The sequence below is a fragment of the Octodon degus genome, unplaced genomic scaffold, assembly GCF_000260255.1.
Source record: "Octodon degus isolate 3935 unplaced genomic scaffold, OctDeg1.0 scaffold00002, whole genome shotgun sequence".
Taxonomy (NCBI): domain Eukaryota; kingdom Metazoa; phylum Chordata; class Mammalia; order Rodentia; family Octodontidae; genus Octodon; species Octodon degus.
In genome coordinates, this window is record NW_004524578.1 from 23,708,157 (window position 1) to 23,722,075 (window position 13,919).

A 13,919-nucleotide genomic window follows, 5' to 3' on the forward strand; every position below is an offset into this window, starting at 1 on the left:
AGCCTAACACTACCAGTGTAGTATCAGCCCCTCCAGGTGCACTGGAGACACACACATGCATACACACCCACACACACACACACACACACACACACACAGAGCAATATAGAATTATTTTAAATCCCAGGGTATAAGTCCCAGTAGCTCTCTGGAAATTATTAGGTGAGGATCTTCCTGTAAGGTTTGCACCTCTGCAGTCCAGCATGGCGTACTCGCCATGTGGGCAGCGCACATGAGAAGCCAAACTCTGTGCTGCTTCCATGATGAAATACCATAGAGGCAGCCCATGTGGCAGATGGCCACCGCCTGGATGGCCCAGCTGTGGCCCAGCTCACCCCATCCTGGTCCCTCCCCCTCCCTGAGCCCCACCCACATTGCAGGCACCTCCACTGCCCTGGCACCACCTGCTCACCAGCGGGACTGAGACCTGAGTGCCTACCTCAGCCTCCACACTCCTCTAGGACACTGGCTTCTGACAAACATGCCCCAGAGGAAGCGTCTCACACCGGCCAGCCCTGTGGCCCTGTGTGTGGAAGACACGTGCTGAGGCTGAGTGACGTGGCCGCACAGCTGCTCTGGACTTGCCTGAAGGGTGTCTTCGCTGCTGCCAGTGGGCCCAGCCCACCTGCGCTCCAGCCACCCTCAGAGCTTGTCATCCAAGTAGCTCTTTTTTTTTTTTTTTTTTTTGGTACCAGGGATCAAACTCAGGATGTTGTGCTTGCCATGCAGGGCCTTAAGCCACCGAGCTATCTCCCTGGCTCCCAAGTAGCTCTTGGGCCACAGACAAAGACAGAGTGAGAATGTCAGTCTTACCCTCCTTAGATAAATGACTGAAAATGAGGAGGAAAAACCAAGCAGACAAGACTATGGCATCCTTTGTAAGTTTACTAAGGTACAACTTGATTTTCCAAACCGAAGCTGATGTACCTGGCTTCCAGGCACACCCCTCTCGAGCAGTTCAAAGGATTCCCTCAAACATGACATTTAAGACAACACTTCATTTCTCTGACAGTGACTCCTTGAAGTGCATATACAATAAATAAATAGAAAATATATCTTTGTTCATGGCGACACCTACAAGAAATATTTATATACAAAAGATGCTATACATCCATCCGAAAAAGGACCAGCTAATTCGGCAACAAGAAACTGACAAGCATTTCAGAGGATTGTGATTGTCCTCAGAGGGCTGACTCACTGTCACAAACAGAAAGAACAGCAAGAACAGTTTTCTAAGCAGTAAGGAAAGCGGTGCCACCAGCAAAGTGCCTAGTCATTCCTCTTGGTGAGCACTGTAGGAAAGAAAATTTTATGTACAGATCCTGTCATCTCAAATATATGTACAACTCTGAGAAGTTTCCAATAGATATGTGTCATAATGAACTGACCCAAAGACATTCAACATTTCTGGTCACCCCAAAAGTGATCATGTCCTAAGTGGTTCACAGTGTTAGACCCTTGTGGGAAGCACTAGAGGAGTCAGTGGCACAAAACAAGATGGGAACGAGGTCACCATGGCTCTGCCTACTGAGCTCCCCAGAAGAGTCCTCCTCACGCTTTGGGCTTTCAAAGCAGCTGTGCTTAAAAGGCAGGGTCCTGCTGTCACCTTCCAGTGGCTGAAAGGCCTGCAGGATGGGCAAGTCCTCTCTGGCAGTTGGCTCAGCCTGGAGAGTGGGCTTTGGGACAGAGTCTCGGGGTGCAGGGGGCCCAGCGAGCCCTCTCTCAAGGAAGGAGTTCGTGGCTGGGGAAGGGAGAGGACATGTGCACTCAGGAGCCCCTGAGAGGCCACAGGCCATGCACCCTGGTCTAGGGATGGCGTGAGCCCCAGCGGGGCCCTGAGCTGTAGATGAGAATGGTAGCTCTTGGCTCACCAGGAGCTGGGGCACGCGGTCTGCTGGGCCTTGCTGTGGGGCTGCAGACACCGTAGCACCAAGGCAGCGACCACCACCACAGGGCTCCAGGCAAGCGCTGGTGAGCAGTGTGAGCCGAGTGACGGCAGTGCAGGAGCTCAACACCCAGAGGAGGGCAGGCAGGAGACGGCCACCAGCTGAAGGTCCCTCCTTGTGCTGCTTCTCTTCCCATGGAAGGGGACCAGAGCCCTTCTGGGAAGCTACTTCAGGGGCCTGCTTCCCTGTGCCAGCTGTTGAGGCAGCGTGGTGTGGCAGCAACTGCTGGAAGTGGGCCTGGGCTGCCCTGGCCTCGTGCTTCTTCTCCCCAGGGCCCCATCTTCCCTGCAGCTGATTGAAGGCTGAGGGTGATCCAATCCCTTGTCCCCCAGAGCAAGGGGTTTGGCCCATGGCCTGTTCTGCACTTTCTGAGGGCTAGTTCCGCAGGCTAACCCTCCCTCTGACCTTCTCTGTCCTGTGTGGGTTAGCTAGCAGAGAGCAAGGGCAACCCTGCAGTCACCCAACTGCTGCAGGTGGTGGCAGGAAGATGCTCTCTGCTGAGCCACCTGAGGGGCCACAGCCCCTCTCCACCAACAAACAGCCCTTTGCTCCCATTACCCAGTACCTTCTCTCAGGCCCTTGCACCTGCCCCAATCTGATGGACACTGGCTTCCTCTCACCTCTCCAGCCTCTCTACCTGGCATTCCACCCCTCGGCTGCTCAGCTGACACATCCCTCACCTCTCCACCATGAACCCCAGCCCTCTCGTCCTACAAGTCCACTGGGAAGATTGTCTTCAGCTGCTGCTGGGATCCAGCGCAGGCATCAGCATTGCAGCACGGAAGGGCATTGGTCCCAGTGTGCCCCTGAATTCTCCCAAGAGGCAGCCACTCCCCAGGTGGCCAGCTGCACAGCACAGCCTGTCTACACAGCAAGGCTTGTCCTTGCTCATGGGAGTGAAGATCTCCAGAGGGCCAGGACTCTCATTCCTACCCCTGCCCCGACCATCCGCTGGTGACCATGGGATTTGCATGTGACCCAGTCCTTCTTGCCAGTTCTTCCTGGGCCAGGACTCCAGCCTGAGTGGGCCTTTGCAGCCAGCACAACCCAGGCTACCTCACACTCCTGCAGAAGAGGCACGGATAGGAGAAAAGCACCCGAGAGGCCAGCACCACCCCTGCTGCAGGTAGATGAGTGAGTTGGGGCGGGTGGCAGCACCACAGGTCTCTGATGTCGTCGTTTCCTTGGCCAGCAGGACCAATAAGCCACCTTCCTGGAGAGCTGTGAACAGGGCTGGGAGCCAAGGGTCTGTGCCAGAGTCCGCCACAGTGGCTCCAAGGTGGCAGCCATCCTCACAGCTGTCTTTTCCTTACCACGGGAATGGGCACAACCTGGAAGATTTTGGCCTTGTGCTCCTCCGTCTGCAGGGTCACCCAGGTGGGCTGGAAGCTGCCTTTGTAGCCAATGAATGCCAGTTTCTCTGGAAAGCAGTGATGAGTCACGTGAGCGAAACCCTGCGGAGAATGGCTGCAGCCCACCCCTGTGCGTGGCCACACTTGGCATTCCGTCCCCTAGCAGGGCTGTAAGCCCATTTAGGGTAGTACCCAGCCCTTGAATGGAATACACAGCCCTCCTCAAGCCCAGTGCCCAGCCCTACAGTGGCTCTGTGCATGCAGTCCATAGGACAGGCTGGGAGAAGAGCTCCTGGGAACACTGCCTCCTTCCAGCTGACCTGTGGTCACCAGCAGGTCTCTGAGGCCCAGTGTCCTCCCCTGTCCACAAGACTGCTTCCTGAACTCTGTCCATCTGTAGCCTCTTAGGAGCAGGAATGCCAGGAGCAGCCCAGCCGAGGACTCCAGACTCAGCCCTCATAGCTCTTCCTGCCTTGCATTTCACAGCCCTGATGTCTGAGGGGCCAGAGAACCACACCTGCACTCGGTGGCCTGGCTGGCAGGTGGCACACATTTATCACCACTGGCAAAGTGCCACGTGACTTAGTGACCTTATGCCCATAAGTTTTTGGCAATGAGGACTCCAAGGGCAGAGCCTGAGAATGGCTCCAGCACTATCCTGGGATGGAGGTTTCCCTTCTCCTTGGGCTATCTTGTGCCTGCCTTGAAGGACTGTCACTGTCCTGAGTCCCCCTGGTCACTGTCTGGCATAAGCACCATACGATGGGCTCTGTGTTCCCATGTCTTTCATACTCAGGGTGCAGGAGCTCAGAACTCTAGCTTTGGGTCAGCAAGGTTACAATCCAAATCCTAATATTTACGAAGTGACTTAACTGTAATTCTCAGTGTCTTCATTTTAAATGGAAATAGTAGCTCCCATTGATGAGTCATTAATGAGCAGTGCCTGACCTCTCCGTCCTGGCTGCCTTGTCTGGCACAGCTGAAGCATCTGGAGTGGGCTCCACCACAGACAGCTACCTGCATAAACTTGGATTTTCTGGGCTTTAACTTTCTCCCTGTCTGCCTATCTCAGAAGATAAGAGCTTTGCCAAGTGTGATCGACTGTACGGATGCTGGACACTGATGCCCAGCCGCTGGGGTGTCCAGGAAGACAGAGGGCCCCCAGCCAGTCTGAATACGGGAACTGGGGAGGGAGGGAGACAAAGCCCCTTTCCTGATGAGCTGGTGTTGAGTTGGTGAGTAAAAGGCCACCTGGTGAGTAGATAGGGGAATGGCTCTAGCAATTTTGTTTTCAGTGTCTGGCCACAAGTGGAAACACACTTGCTGCACTGTATGGATGGAAAGCAGGTGGCATCTCGCCCATCCCTGGCACTGCCCAGATGTGTCCAGAACCTGGGGCCACATCCACGTGTAGTGACCAAGACTGTTGTGGACTCCAGGAGGGGTCACTGTAGCATTGGTGCCAGAGGGAGGGTGAGATCCGCTCTGGCCTGCGGTCGCAGAACCCACTGTGCTTCTCACCTTTTAGCCTGAGACCCCGTTCTGCCCCCAGCTTCTCCAGGACTCGGGTCCATGGGCCTCTGGTGACGTATCTTCCCTTTGACGCCATGACAACTATAGAGCTGGAGAGAAGGGGCCAATCAGATGACTTGAATGGGGAGAAATGGGCCCAGGTACGTGGCAGGATGCTGGCCCAGACACAGGGGTGCGAGGGCCTGGCCAGCGACTCGGGAAAGGGCAGCCTCTCCTGTGGCTGAGCTGACAGGCTCTTTCCACGTGGTGACAACATCCCGAGCACCCTCCCACGCATTTGGCCACCGCCGGGGCTCTGGCGACTCAAGCCTGGATGTGATCACTGCTTTCACACATCTGTCCCCAAACAGGACAGAACATGCACACAGAGCCCACCACCCTGAGCGAGTGTCGGCACCTGCTCGAGACATGCACGTCTTCATGTGGATGCTGTCGGCGCTGTTTAGACAGAGCCAGCAGAAAGGGGCAATAGCGAAGCCAGAACAGGTGACAGGACGTAGGAAGGGAATAAGGAGGGAAAGCAAGGAGAGAGGAGTCCTCTGTCAAGCTCTGAGCCATCCACAGCTCCCCGTGGGACTGGAGTCCTGGGTGCTTGATATGTTGGCGGACTGCACTGGTGGCCCATAGCCGACCTTCTGAACCAGGTTCTGAGTTTGAAAGAAATCTCCCCATGCTAGCTTTCTCCCTGAACCTGTTTCTTTTGGAGCATCTTCTGGTCATGGGCTTTGTGCCACCTCGAGCTGCCTCCTCTGTGCTGCAGGGAGGGGGTAACCTGGTTTGATGTCTTTCCCAGGAAAAGCACTGTGTTCTTACACACTGGGCTGCACACTGGGAGGCTGAGCAAACAGCCTCAACAACTCAAGAGGGCCGGCTGCAGGGGCCATGCCCAGCCCGCAGGTCCCAGCACAGGAGCCAGGCGTCTCTGCTTCCTGCAGCAGGCTGTGTGGGTCCTGCGTGGTGGGAAAATGGTTGTGCTGCCCCAGACAGGGAAGTGAGCACTTCCCTCCGAGACAGAAACTGAACTGGGGCTAAAGTTCACTGGGGCTTCCAGCTCCTGTCCCAAAGGAAGTCTGTAACCACAGACCACAGTCCAGACAAGGAAAAACTGGATGGGCTCTGGAACCCCCTGCTACCCCAATCCGGGTCCCACCGGGAGCAGCAGAAGGGCTGCTGAAAGGCTTGGAGCTTGTATGTGGAAGGATGGCATGGGGATGCTCTGGGGGAGCCCAGAAGTGGGCCCTGGGGCCTGCAGGTGCACTCTTGGCTGTGGGTTTGGGCCTGTTCCCAGGAGGACATCCCACTAGGCTCAGCCTCCCTGCTGGGCAGGCTCCAAGGAAGGCCCTGGCCTTGGGACAGACGGGCAGGCAGGGCTCCTTCCACTTCCAGATAAAACTGGAATCGCTCTGCCTGTCCTGCCAAGAGGCTCTGCTGGGTGCCATCATCAGGGCCTGGAAGCCCCGCACCAGGCAGTGCCAGCCCTGAGCCGTGCCCTCCTCCTTCCCTGGGCCTGTGATGGTGGGCAGGCTGGGCTGGCAGCCCGGGAGGGAAGGGCCTGTCGTGCTCCTTCCCTGGGTTTTGCAGGAGGTCAGAGAGGCATCAGTGGGACCCTGGTCCTGCCTGGACACCCAGTGCTGGTCCGGGAGGTGCTTGTGCCCACTGGGGTGCCCTGAGGGTCATGCGGCTGCTGCACCCAGCTCCAGACGGCACCCTGTGCTCCTGTCCCTGGGTCTGCATCCGGTTTCATTTTAGGAAGAAGTCTTCTGGCCAAAATAGGCATGGAAACTGCTGCTGATCTCTAGGTGATATGTGTTTCTCTACCTCAGGTGGTAAAGCTCATCCCCTGTACAATCTGCACATTTAAAAAGAAAAAAATCTAACACTAAAGCAGCAGGGTGGTGCCTGAGAGGAGCTAAGTACAGTAGGCAAATCCCACTCTGGGGACTCTCCCAGGGCCCACATCACCCCCCTCCCACTGTACAAGTGGCACATAGAGACTGTGTTGGTTTCCTGAGCTCTCACTAAGCACCCACTATGCCCCAGGCGCCACACTATGCAGGCAGACCTCCCACTAGGCGGTGGCTCCTGCATGACCTCAGGGCCCATCTGACCCTCTCCAGAAGTACAGAGAGCAGAGATGTGGCACAGCATCAGGGCTTCTGTGCCCACCCCTGCTAGGAGTGCTGTTTTACAGAGGACTTCTGGGAAGGTGGATGAACCCTCACCAGGGAGGCCACAGGACCATCAGACTTGAAAGGTAGTGGGGAGCTATCAAAGGTGGCCCAGGGGGACACAAGTGAGCCCAACATTTGAGAAGCTCAGGTTGAACATGGGGAGACCCTGCCCAGCAGTGGTGACCAACGGAAAAAGCTGGGCAGACATCGGGGCTGGGAGGACACCCAGAGTGTCTGATAGGGACTGTGTCAGGGCATGAGGGAACGAGAGTGGAGTCACACATGCAGCCTAGATTCAGGTCCAGCTGCTGGATTAACGATGACCACTTACTCTGATAGGAAATGGACAGGAGTGCCTGGTTTGAGGTGGAAGTAAAGAAGGGGACACAGTTCCATAGGAGACAACCAGGTGACATCTCTGGACATTCTCTGGGCACAGCGTCTGGGCTTAAGAGACCTGGGCTGGGGGCACTCAGGAGCCAGAAGCTTTTGGGTCATGTTGAAGAAGTGCACATGTGTAAGGTCAATGTAGAGACTATAAGATGGGCAGAGGGCCAGGTGCTTCCAGTCCTACGGGCAGACTGTCCGCCACAGCATGCCCTGGGTTCCCACCAGCCCTCCTCCAGCATGGGCATCTGTGTCTGTGTGCATGCCCTCCAAGTTTCCCAGACCAGCACAAGGGCAGTGACAGCATGGAAGGAGGGGTGGGACTCAGCCATGCCCCAGCTAGACCTGCAAGCGGAGGCAGGGACTCACTTGTCAGGGATGGCTGCCACGTAGCTGAAGATCTGCCAGGGGATGCCCTGCAGGAGGGAGCTCCTGAAGGTACCCTGGCTCACCACATGCCCCTGGCGCCCATCGATCACCACCACCTGGACGCCATCTTCCGAGCTAGGGTACCTCCTCCCATCCACCTGCAGGGTCCAAGCAGCACAGATGTGAGGGTCTCTTGTTGGCATCTCCCGTGCAGACCCTGAACACAGGTTGCCTATGCTTCTGCTTGAAGTATAAACCCCTTACTTCTCTCCATCCCTTTAGAACAGATTGAATAGCAGCCCCCTAAAAGATACATCTATTGGTCTCTATTGAGGTGAACTTATTTAGAATAGGGTCATTGCAGAGGCACTGATTAAATGCGTCCATCTTTACTTCATGTAAAGATCTCAGGGTGAAATGGAGGACTTTTATTCACTTTGCTTCTTGTTTTGTTGGGTACTAGGAATTGAACGCAGGAACTTGCACTTGCCAGGCAGGCAGTCTACCGCTGAGCCATATCCCCGGCCCTTCATGTATGACTTTTTTGGGGGAGCCCTAAATCTGGCGACAGTTACCCTTACAAAGAAAGGAAGAGGGAGATGTGAGATTCAAACACACAGGACAGGCCACGTGCAGGCACGGCACAGGCCGAGTCCTGGGGTGTCAGAGGTCCCTGCGGCAGCTAGAGCACAGCCTGGCCTTCGTGTCAGACTCCTGGATCCAGGACTGAAAGAGGAACTCAGCTCTAGGGTAAGCCCTGGCTGTGGGAACTCGTTACAGCGGCAGCCGCAGGAAAGCCACTGCCCTGGGACTTTCTCATACCTGCGGGCCACTGCTCACCTGGATGTAGGAGAAGTCACTTCGCAGGTGGAAGAAGTGCTGCCGGGAACTTTCCACCTTCACCTCCAGGAAGTGGTCCTTGGACTTCTGGAAAACACACAGCCAAGTGGCATCAGGTCTGGGCATCAGGGGCGTGGCCATGGGGCCCAGAAGCAGTGCAGAGGGGTGCCATTGGGGCGAGGTCGTCGTGGGAGGTGCGTGGGCGGTCAGCACTCACCAGCTGGGGCCCGCGGAGCTTGGGGGGCATGGGCACGTCCACCACAGCCCGCTCTGTGAACCTGGGGTAGGCGGCGGCTGTGCAGTCGCTGACGCTCGCGTGCCTCGGGATCAGAGCTTTAATCTTTATCCTCTCGCAGCCTTTCACAGAGCAGAAGGCAAACTTCTCCCTCTCATTCTGGGCTTTGAGCTTCAGGAACAAGAGCCTGCAGGATGAGGGCGTGGTGTTCACAGAGTGGCCCCACCAGACAACGGCCACGTGCTGATGCCTGGGTCCGACCTGCGCTGACCAGGACATCGTTCAAAGGCAGTTGAAGAAATGCAAAGCACACACACTGAAGGAGAAGCCTGTGCTGATGGGATGGGAACTGGATTCTGTTCTGCCACATGCATGCACATGATGAAGGTGACCTTGCTTCATCCTCAGTCCTGCCGGTAGCACTGTCAGCCTGATTTCTTGGGCCAGAGAAGTGGCAAGGAGAGAAGAGATGAGGCTCTCCTAGCACCACCCCAGTGGTGGTCAAACCAGAGCTCCCATCCCTCCATGGTGCCCAGGGCACAAAGCTCTCAGTCTTCTAACTCGGGTTTTCTCCAAACCATCATTTATTCTAAGAATTATTTTTGAATTTACTTAAAGTAATCATTACTGTGGAGGAATCTGGCCCTGTGTTACAGGGAGTCAAATTATGAAGAAACCACAGTACTTATTTGAGATTTGTCATTGTATTCCTAAGCTCAGAGGGCTTCTGGTCCCCTACCTGTACAGTGGCAGATGTGGTGGGATGGGGGGCTTGCACACCCCTGCTCTGGGAGCTGAGCCCCATGGAGCCTGCTTGGCTCTGGGAGCTGGGCTGTGTCATGGTGCATGGCCCCCGACCAGGGCTCAGCTACCCAGACAGGACATACACTGGATTCGCAGAGGGACTGTGTACCAGATAGCCAATGCCAAGAGGAGGCAGGCCCTGTGACCTACAATGGCACCCCCTTCTGTGCCTGCCCCTCCTGAGCGCTCCAGAGAAGGCAGCAGCTCAGGGTAACAAGCTGAGAGGGCTTCTATCTAGATGTCCAGACATCCTCCCAAAGCTGCGTGTGCTCACAGGTGGGTGATCCGAGGGGGCTGGATCCAGGTTGCGCGAATACAGATTCAGAGTATAATAGCTGAATTAGTCCATTGGTTTAGCATAGTTCTGAATGTGGACAATGAGGACACTCACCCTGGGTATGGATGGCACCCCTCAAAAGCTTTGTAGCCTAGATAGAATAAAAGGGGAAGGGAGGTTTGCGTTGCTGCGTTGCCCTCTCCTGCTTGCCCTGCCCTGGACTGTTTCTCCTTGGCGATGCCCTTCTACCAGGCCGTCCTGCCTTGGAGCCAGACCGTTATGGCCTGAAACCTCTACCACCAGGTTTTGGGAGATAATGTACCATGAAGATTTTTGTTTTGCTTTATCTTGTCTTGGGCTGGGGATGGGATCCAGAGCCTCACACGCTAGGCAAGCGCTCTATCACTGAGCTACACCTTCAGCCCTATCATATTTTTAAACGTCTGATTTACTGCTTTCACTTTCATTCTGAGATAAGTGTATTTCCTACAATCCAGATGTATATTTAATAATGTTTTTGTGTTTCCCCTGAGGCTTAATGGCTTTTAAAATGTTACCAGTACACAGTGTCGTAAGCATTAGGATTGAAGCACCTGCACAACTTGGCATCATTTACCTGGTTGTTTTGGGGTTGTGAGAAGGACACAGGGCAGAGTGAAACTGAGCCCTCCTTGCAGTGGCAGGGGCCTCCTTACCCTGAGTCCTCATCCCAGTAGTAGTGGTTCCTGCCGGGATAGCTCTGTTCTAACTTCTCCATCTGCAGAGTCCTCACAAAGGTGCCCGTCTTGGATGTCTGCTTCAGCAGACGATTGTGGACATCCGAGAGGATGGAGAAGGTGGTGCCTCGTGGGTAGCAGAGCCCCACTCGGATCCAGTCACCCCTAGGACCAGAAGTAGGTTTAGTTCCCAGGAAGGATGGCTGGGGAACACTTGGAGAGAGAGAGAGACCCAAGGATTCCTGCACAAGAAACTTTGAACAAATCATTCTAGGTAATGATGGAGTGACAGTGTACTCCAGGAGAGAGCCAGGAGCAAGGAAGATGGGCCAACTGGGAATCAAGGCCTGCACCAGGGAGCTGGGCAGCAGGGTAAGGCAGCTTTTGATGGCACTGGGGCCAAGTGCCCACTGGCAAAGGACTGCAATTCTCATTTTCTTCATCCAGTGTCTATTTCACAGAATACTATAAGTTGCAATGCACACCAAAGACATTGAACAAAAATGTGCATCCCTACCCAGATGGCCCCAGGCTAGAGTCTCAGCTCCCTCTGTAACATAGCAGTGGTACCCATAACTGTCATCTCTTGAGCTCTTGGTAAGGCTATGTACTCAGGAAAACTCCTGCCACTCAGTCATCATCTTCACACTCATCCCACCTGAAGGAGGGGAGGTCACCCAGTCAACAGTGGCGTCAGACTGTGTCCTTTGAGTCTTAGCTCCTAGATGATGTAAACCCTCTTGGGGGGCACTCCTGCGGGGAGTGGGCTAGCCTCCTGACCCGTGTAGGGATCAGCAGGCTAGCCTCATCACCACCCTCTGAGCTCAGCCACACAACTGTCCCCAGGCATGCTGGTCCTGGCCAGTACCTACTCACTTGTTGAAGTTGATGAGCCAGATGGCCAGTTCAGCGGGAGCCACCTGGTCCCAGTGGATGGTGTAGCCCTTGTACAGGGTGATGACAGGCTGGTACTGCTGGTAATGGGTGCTCCTGGTGAGGGCGCCCTCCAGGTGGAGAGGGTGACTGGGGAAGTCGTTCTTAATGATCTTCATCCGCAAGTTACTGGTCTTGTAGGCCTGAATGTACATCTTTTAAGACCCAAAAAGGAAACACAAGGAGGCTGTTACCAGAGATTGGTGCAGGAGCATCTGGTCAGTGTCTGGCTACAGATATACTTTGAAAGACAGAACCCTTTTTAGAAGGGTTGAATGGAAGACAGACCAAATAAGGGTGTCTCTTTCTGATGTAGATGCAGTCCAAGCCGTACTGTACAGCCCAGCTGATGTTTCCTCTGCGCTTTCAAACAAGCAGTCTGTGGAGGAGCTATCAGAGCAAACTTGTGAGGAGTCACTCAATAGTCAGGAGCTGAATTTTGGAAAAAGAAGGGACTTGTGGCAGGGAGAGAGGTCTTCTAGTGCAAATACAGCTTGCAGTTAGCTAGCCGTAGTTCTGCCTCCATCTGGGAGTGGACCGGGGGCTACCTCCTTGCTCCAGCTCTCAGGATCTTGGTCCCTGTGGCCAGTGCATGGGGTGGCAGGACACTAGAAAAGGGCACATGTCTCATTCAGAGAAAAAACTGAAAGTAAGACCCATCAGTCATGAGCCCAGGACCAAAAAAACAGCCTCAGCTTACTCTTTTTTTTTTTTTTTTTTTTTTTTTTTCCAGTACCGGGGATTGAACTTGGGACCTTGCACTTGCCAGGCAGGTACTTATGCCACTGAGTCAGCTCCCTAGCCCTAGCCTCAGTTTAATGCATTGTCGTATTTTATGGCTCATCCCATATTTGTAAGGTGACTCCAATGGCTGAGGCTAAGAGTGACCAGCACACCAACAAGAAAGGACATAGTACCTTTGGAAGGACAGACTGTCTTCCCACGCTACGGTAATCACATTACCTTTGACCCCATGGATGTCAAACGTAAAAAGTTTATTAAGCACTTTGTAAGCTACAAAGTGAAGGGAGAGGATTAATAGTAATCAACCGGTAGCCAGTTATGATAACCTGGTGAGCTCTAACAGCCTTTTCTGCTAAAGACAAGCAGTGTGTCAGAAGTGAGAGGAGCTCAGGGCTCTATCTGGGACACCTCCTATGTGCCTCGGGCTGCAAGCGGGCTTGGTCGTTCATCAGGTGTTCAGGGCACCACACCCATCCTGTAACTCTGCCCCTGCCTGCTGTCTGATCTCCTCAGATCACTCACATCAGCCACTCCTTCCCAACATATCTTGGCCCTGCCCTGTCCACCTCACAGGCAGCAGAGCCCTCGCCCAGGTCCTCCAACAGGGCTGCTGAGTGGGACAAGAAGATCCCAGAGTAGGAGCCCGGTCCTGGCTGGGTTCTCAGTGCCTTGGTCCTTCCCTAGTCTTTTCAGCATCCTTCCTACCCTCCCCAGGCCCACCTGAACTCTGTGCACCTGACCTTACCTCCTGCTGAAAGAACCCCCTCTTCCCCTGAACCGAGCCCTGCCATGCAGGCTCCTCCCACCCTGTCCTGCCTGCCGCTGGCCTTCCCCTCTGACCAGCACCCATCTCTCCCATCTGTCTTCCACAACACCCAGTCCTTCACACACAGTGAGGTAAACCTGCCTGCCTTGTGACACAGTCTTGAAGACAGTGTCAACCTTCGCCTGAAAATCCTGTGCTTGTGCTTTTGCAAGTCTGGGGAGGGCACCGAGGGACTTCCGCAAACCAGGCAAGTGGTTGGCCACTGAGCTGCAGCCCCAGCTCTTTGCCTTTTACATTTTTTAAGAATTTCAAGACAAGTTGGGCCAGGCTGGCCTGAACTTGCCATCCTCCTGTCGAAGCTTCCCGAGTAGCTGAGATTACAGGAGTGCACGCAGGAACTAAGCCGACAGCTGTTTGTTTTCCCAGGCCTCTCTCCCTCACTAAACAACGGTGCTGGCCACGGCACAGTACTGACTGGTGCGGGCACATTCTGGCCACACTGTCCCATACAGTGGCCCTGTGAAACTAGGCCAGTGTGGTCAGGACCCTCATTTTAAATTTGATTTTAATCAATTTAAATTTCAAAACACAAGCAATACAAAACACGTTTTCCAGTAAGCACCGCTCGCTCATGAGCAGAGGACTGCATTTCAGTTTGTTGCAGGTTCACATCCCAAAAGAGGGGCCGTGAATATGAAATGCGTGGTGGCTTTTTTTAAAAAAAAAAATTTTATTTATGTGTGTGTGTGTGTGTGGCCAGCTCAGCCCACCAGGGGGCGGGGCTGGCTGGCATGTGGTGCTGGGGGATTGAACCGTGGTCCCTGTGCTTTGCTGAGCTTGTTCTAA

The 13,919-nt window shown here is 54.5% G+C and overlaps 1 protein-coding gene across 2 annotated transcripts in view; it reads right to left on the reverse strand.

Moving 5' to 3' along the window:
* Positions 1-877: 877 nt before the first annotated feature.
* Cemip (cell migration inducing hyaluronan binding protein) overlaps positions 878-13,919 on the reverse strand; it is a 146,021-nt gene continuing 132,979 nt past the window's right edge. For both annotated transcript variants that reach the window (XM_004623342.2, XM_023710868.1), the window contains 7 exons: positions 11,507-11,718; positions 10,610-10,795; positions 8,816-9,020; positions 8,599-8,685; positions 7,759-7,916; positions 4,820-4,920; positions 878-3,366 (listed from right to left, as the gene is read on the reverse strand). In XM_004623342.2, coding sequence (XP_004623399.1) covers positions 3,239-3,366; positions 4,820-4,920; positions 7,759-7,916; positions 8,599-8,685; positions 8,816-9,020; positions 10,610-10,795; positions 11,507-11,718 — 1,077 coding nt within the window. In that variant the 3' untranslated portion in view covers positions 878-3,238. The remainder of the gene's footprint in view (positions 3,367-4,819; positions 4,921-7,758; positions 7,917-8,598; positions 8,686-8,815; positions 9,021-10,609; positions 10,796-11,506; positions 11,719-13,919) is intronic.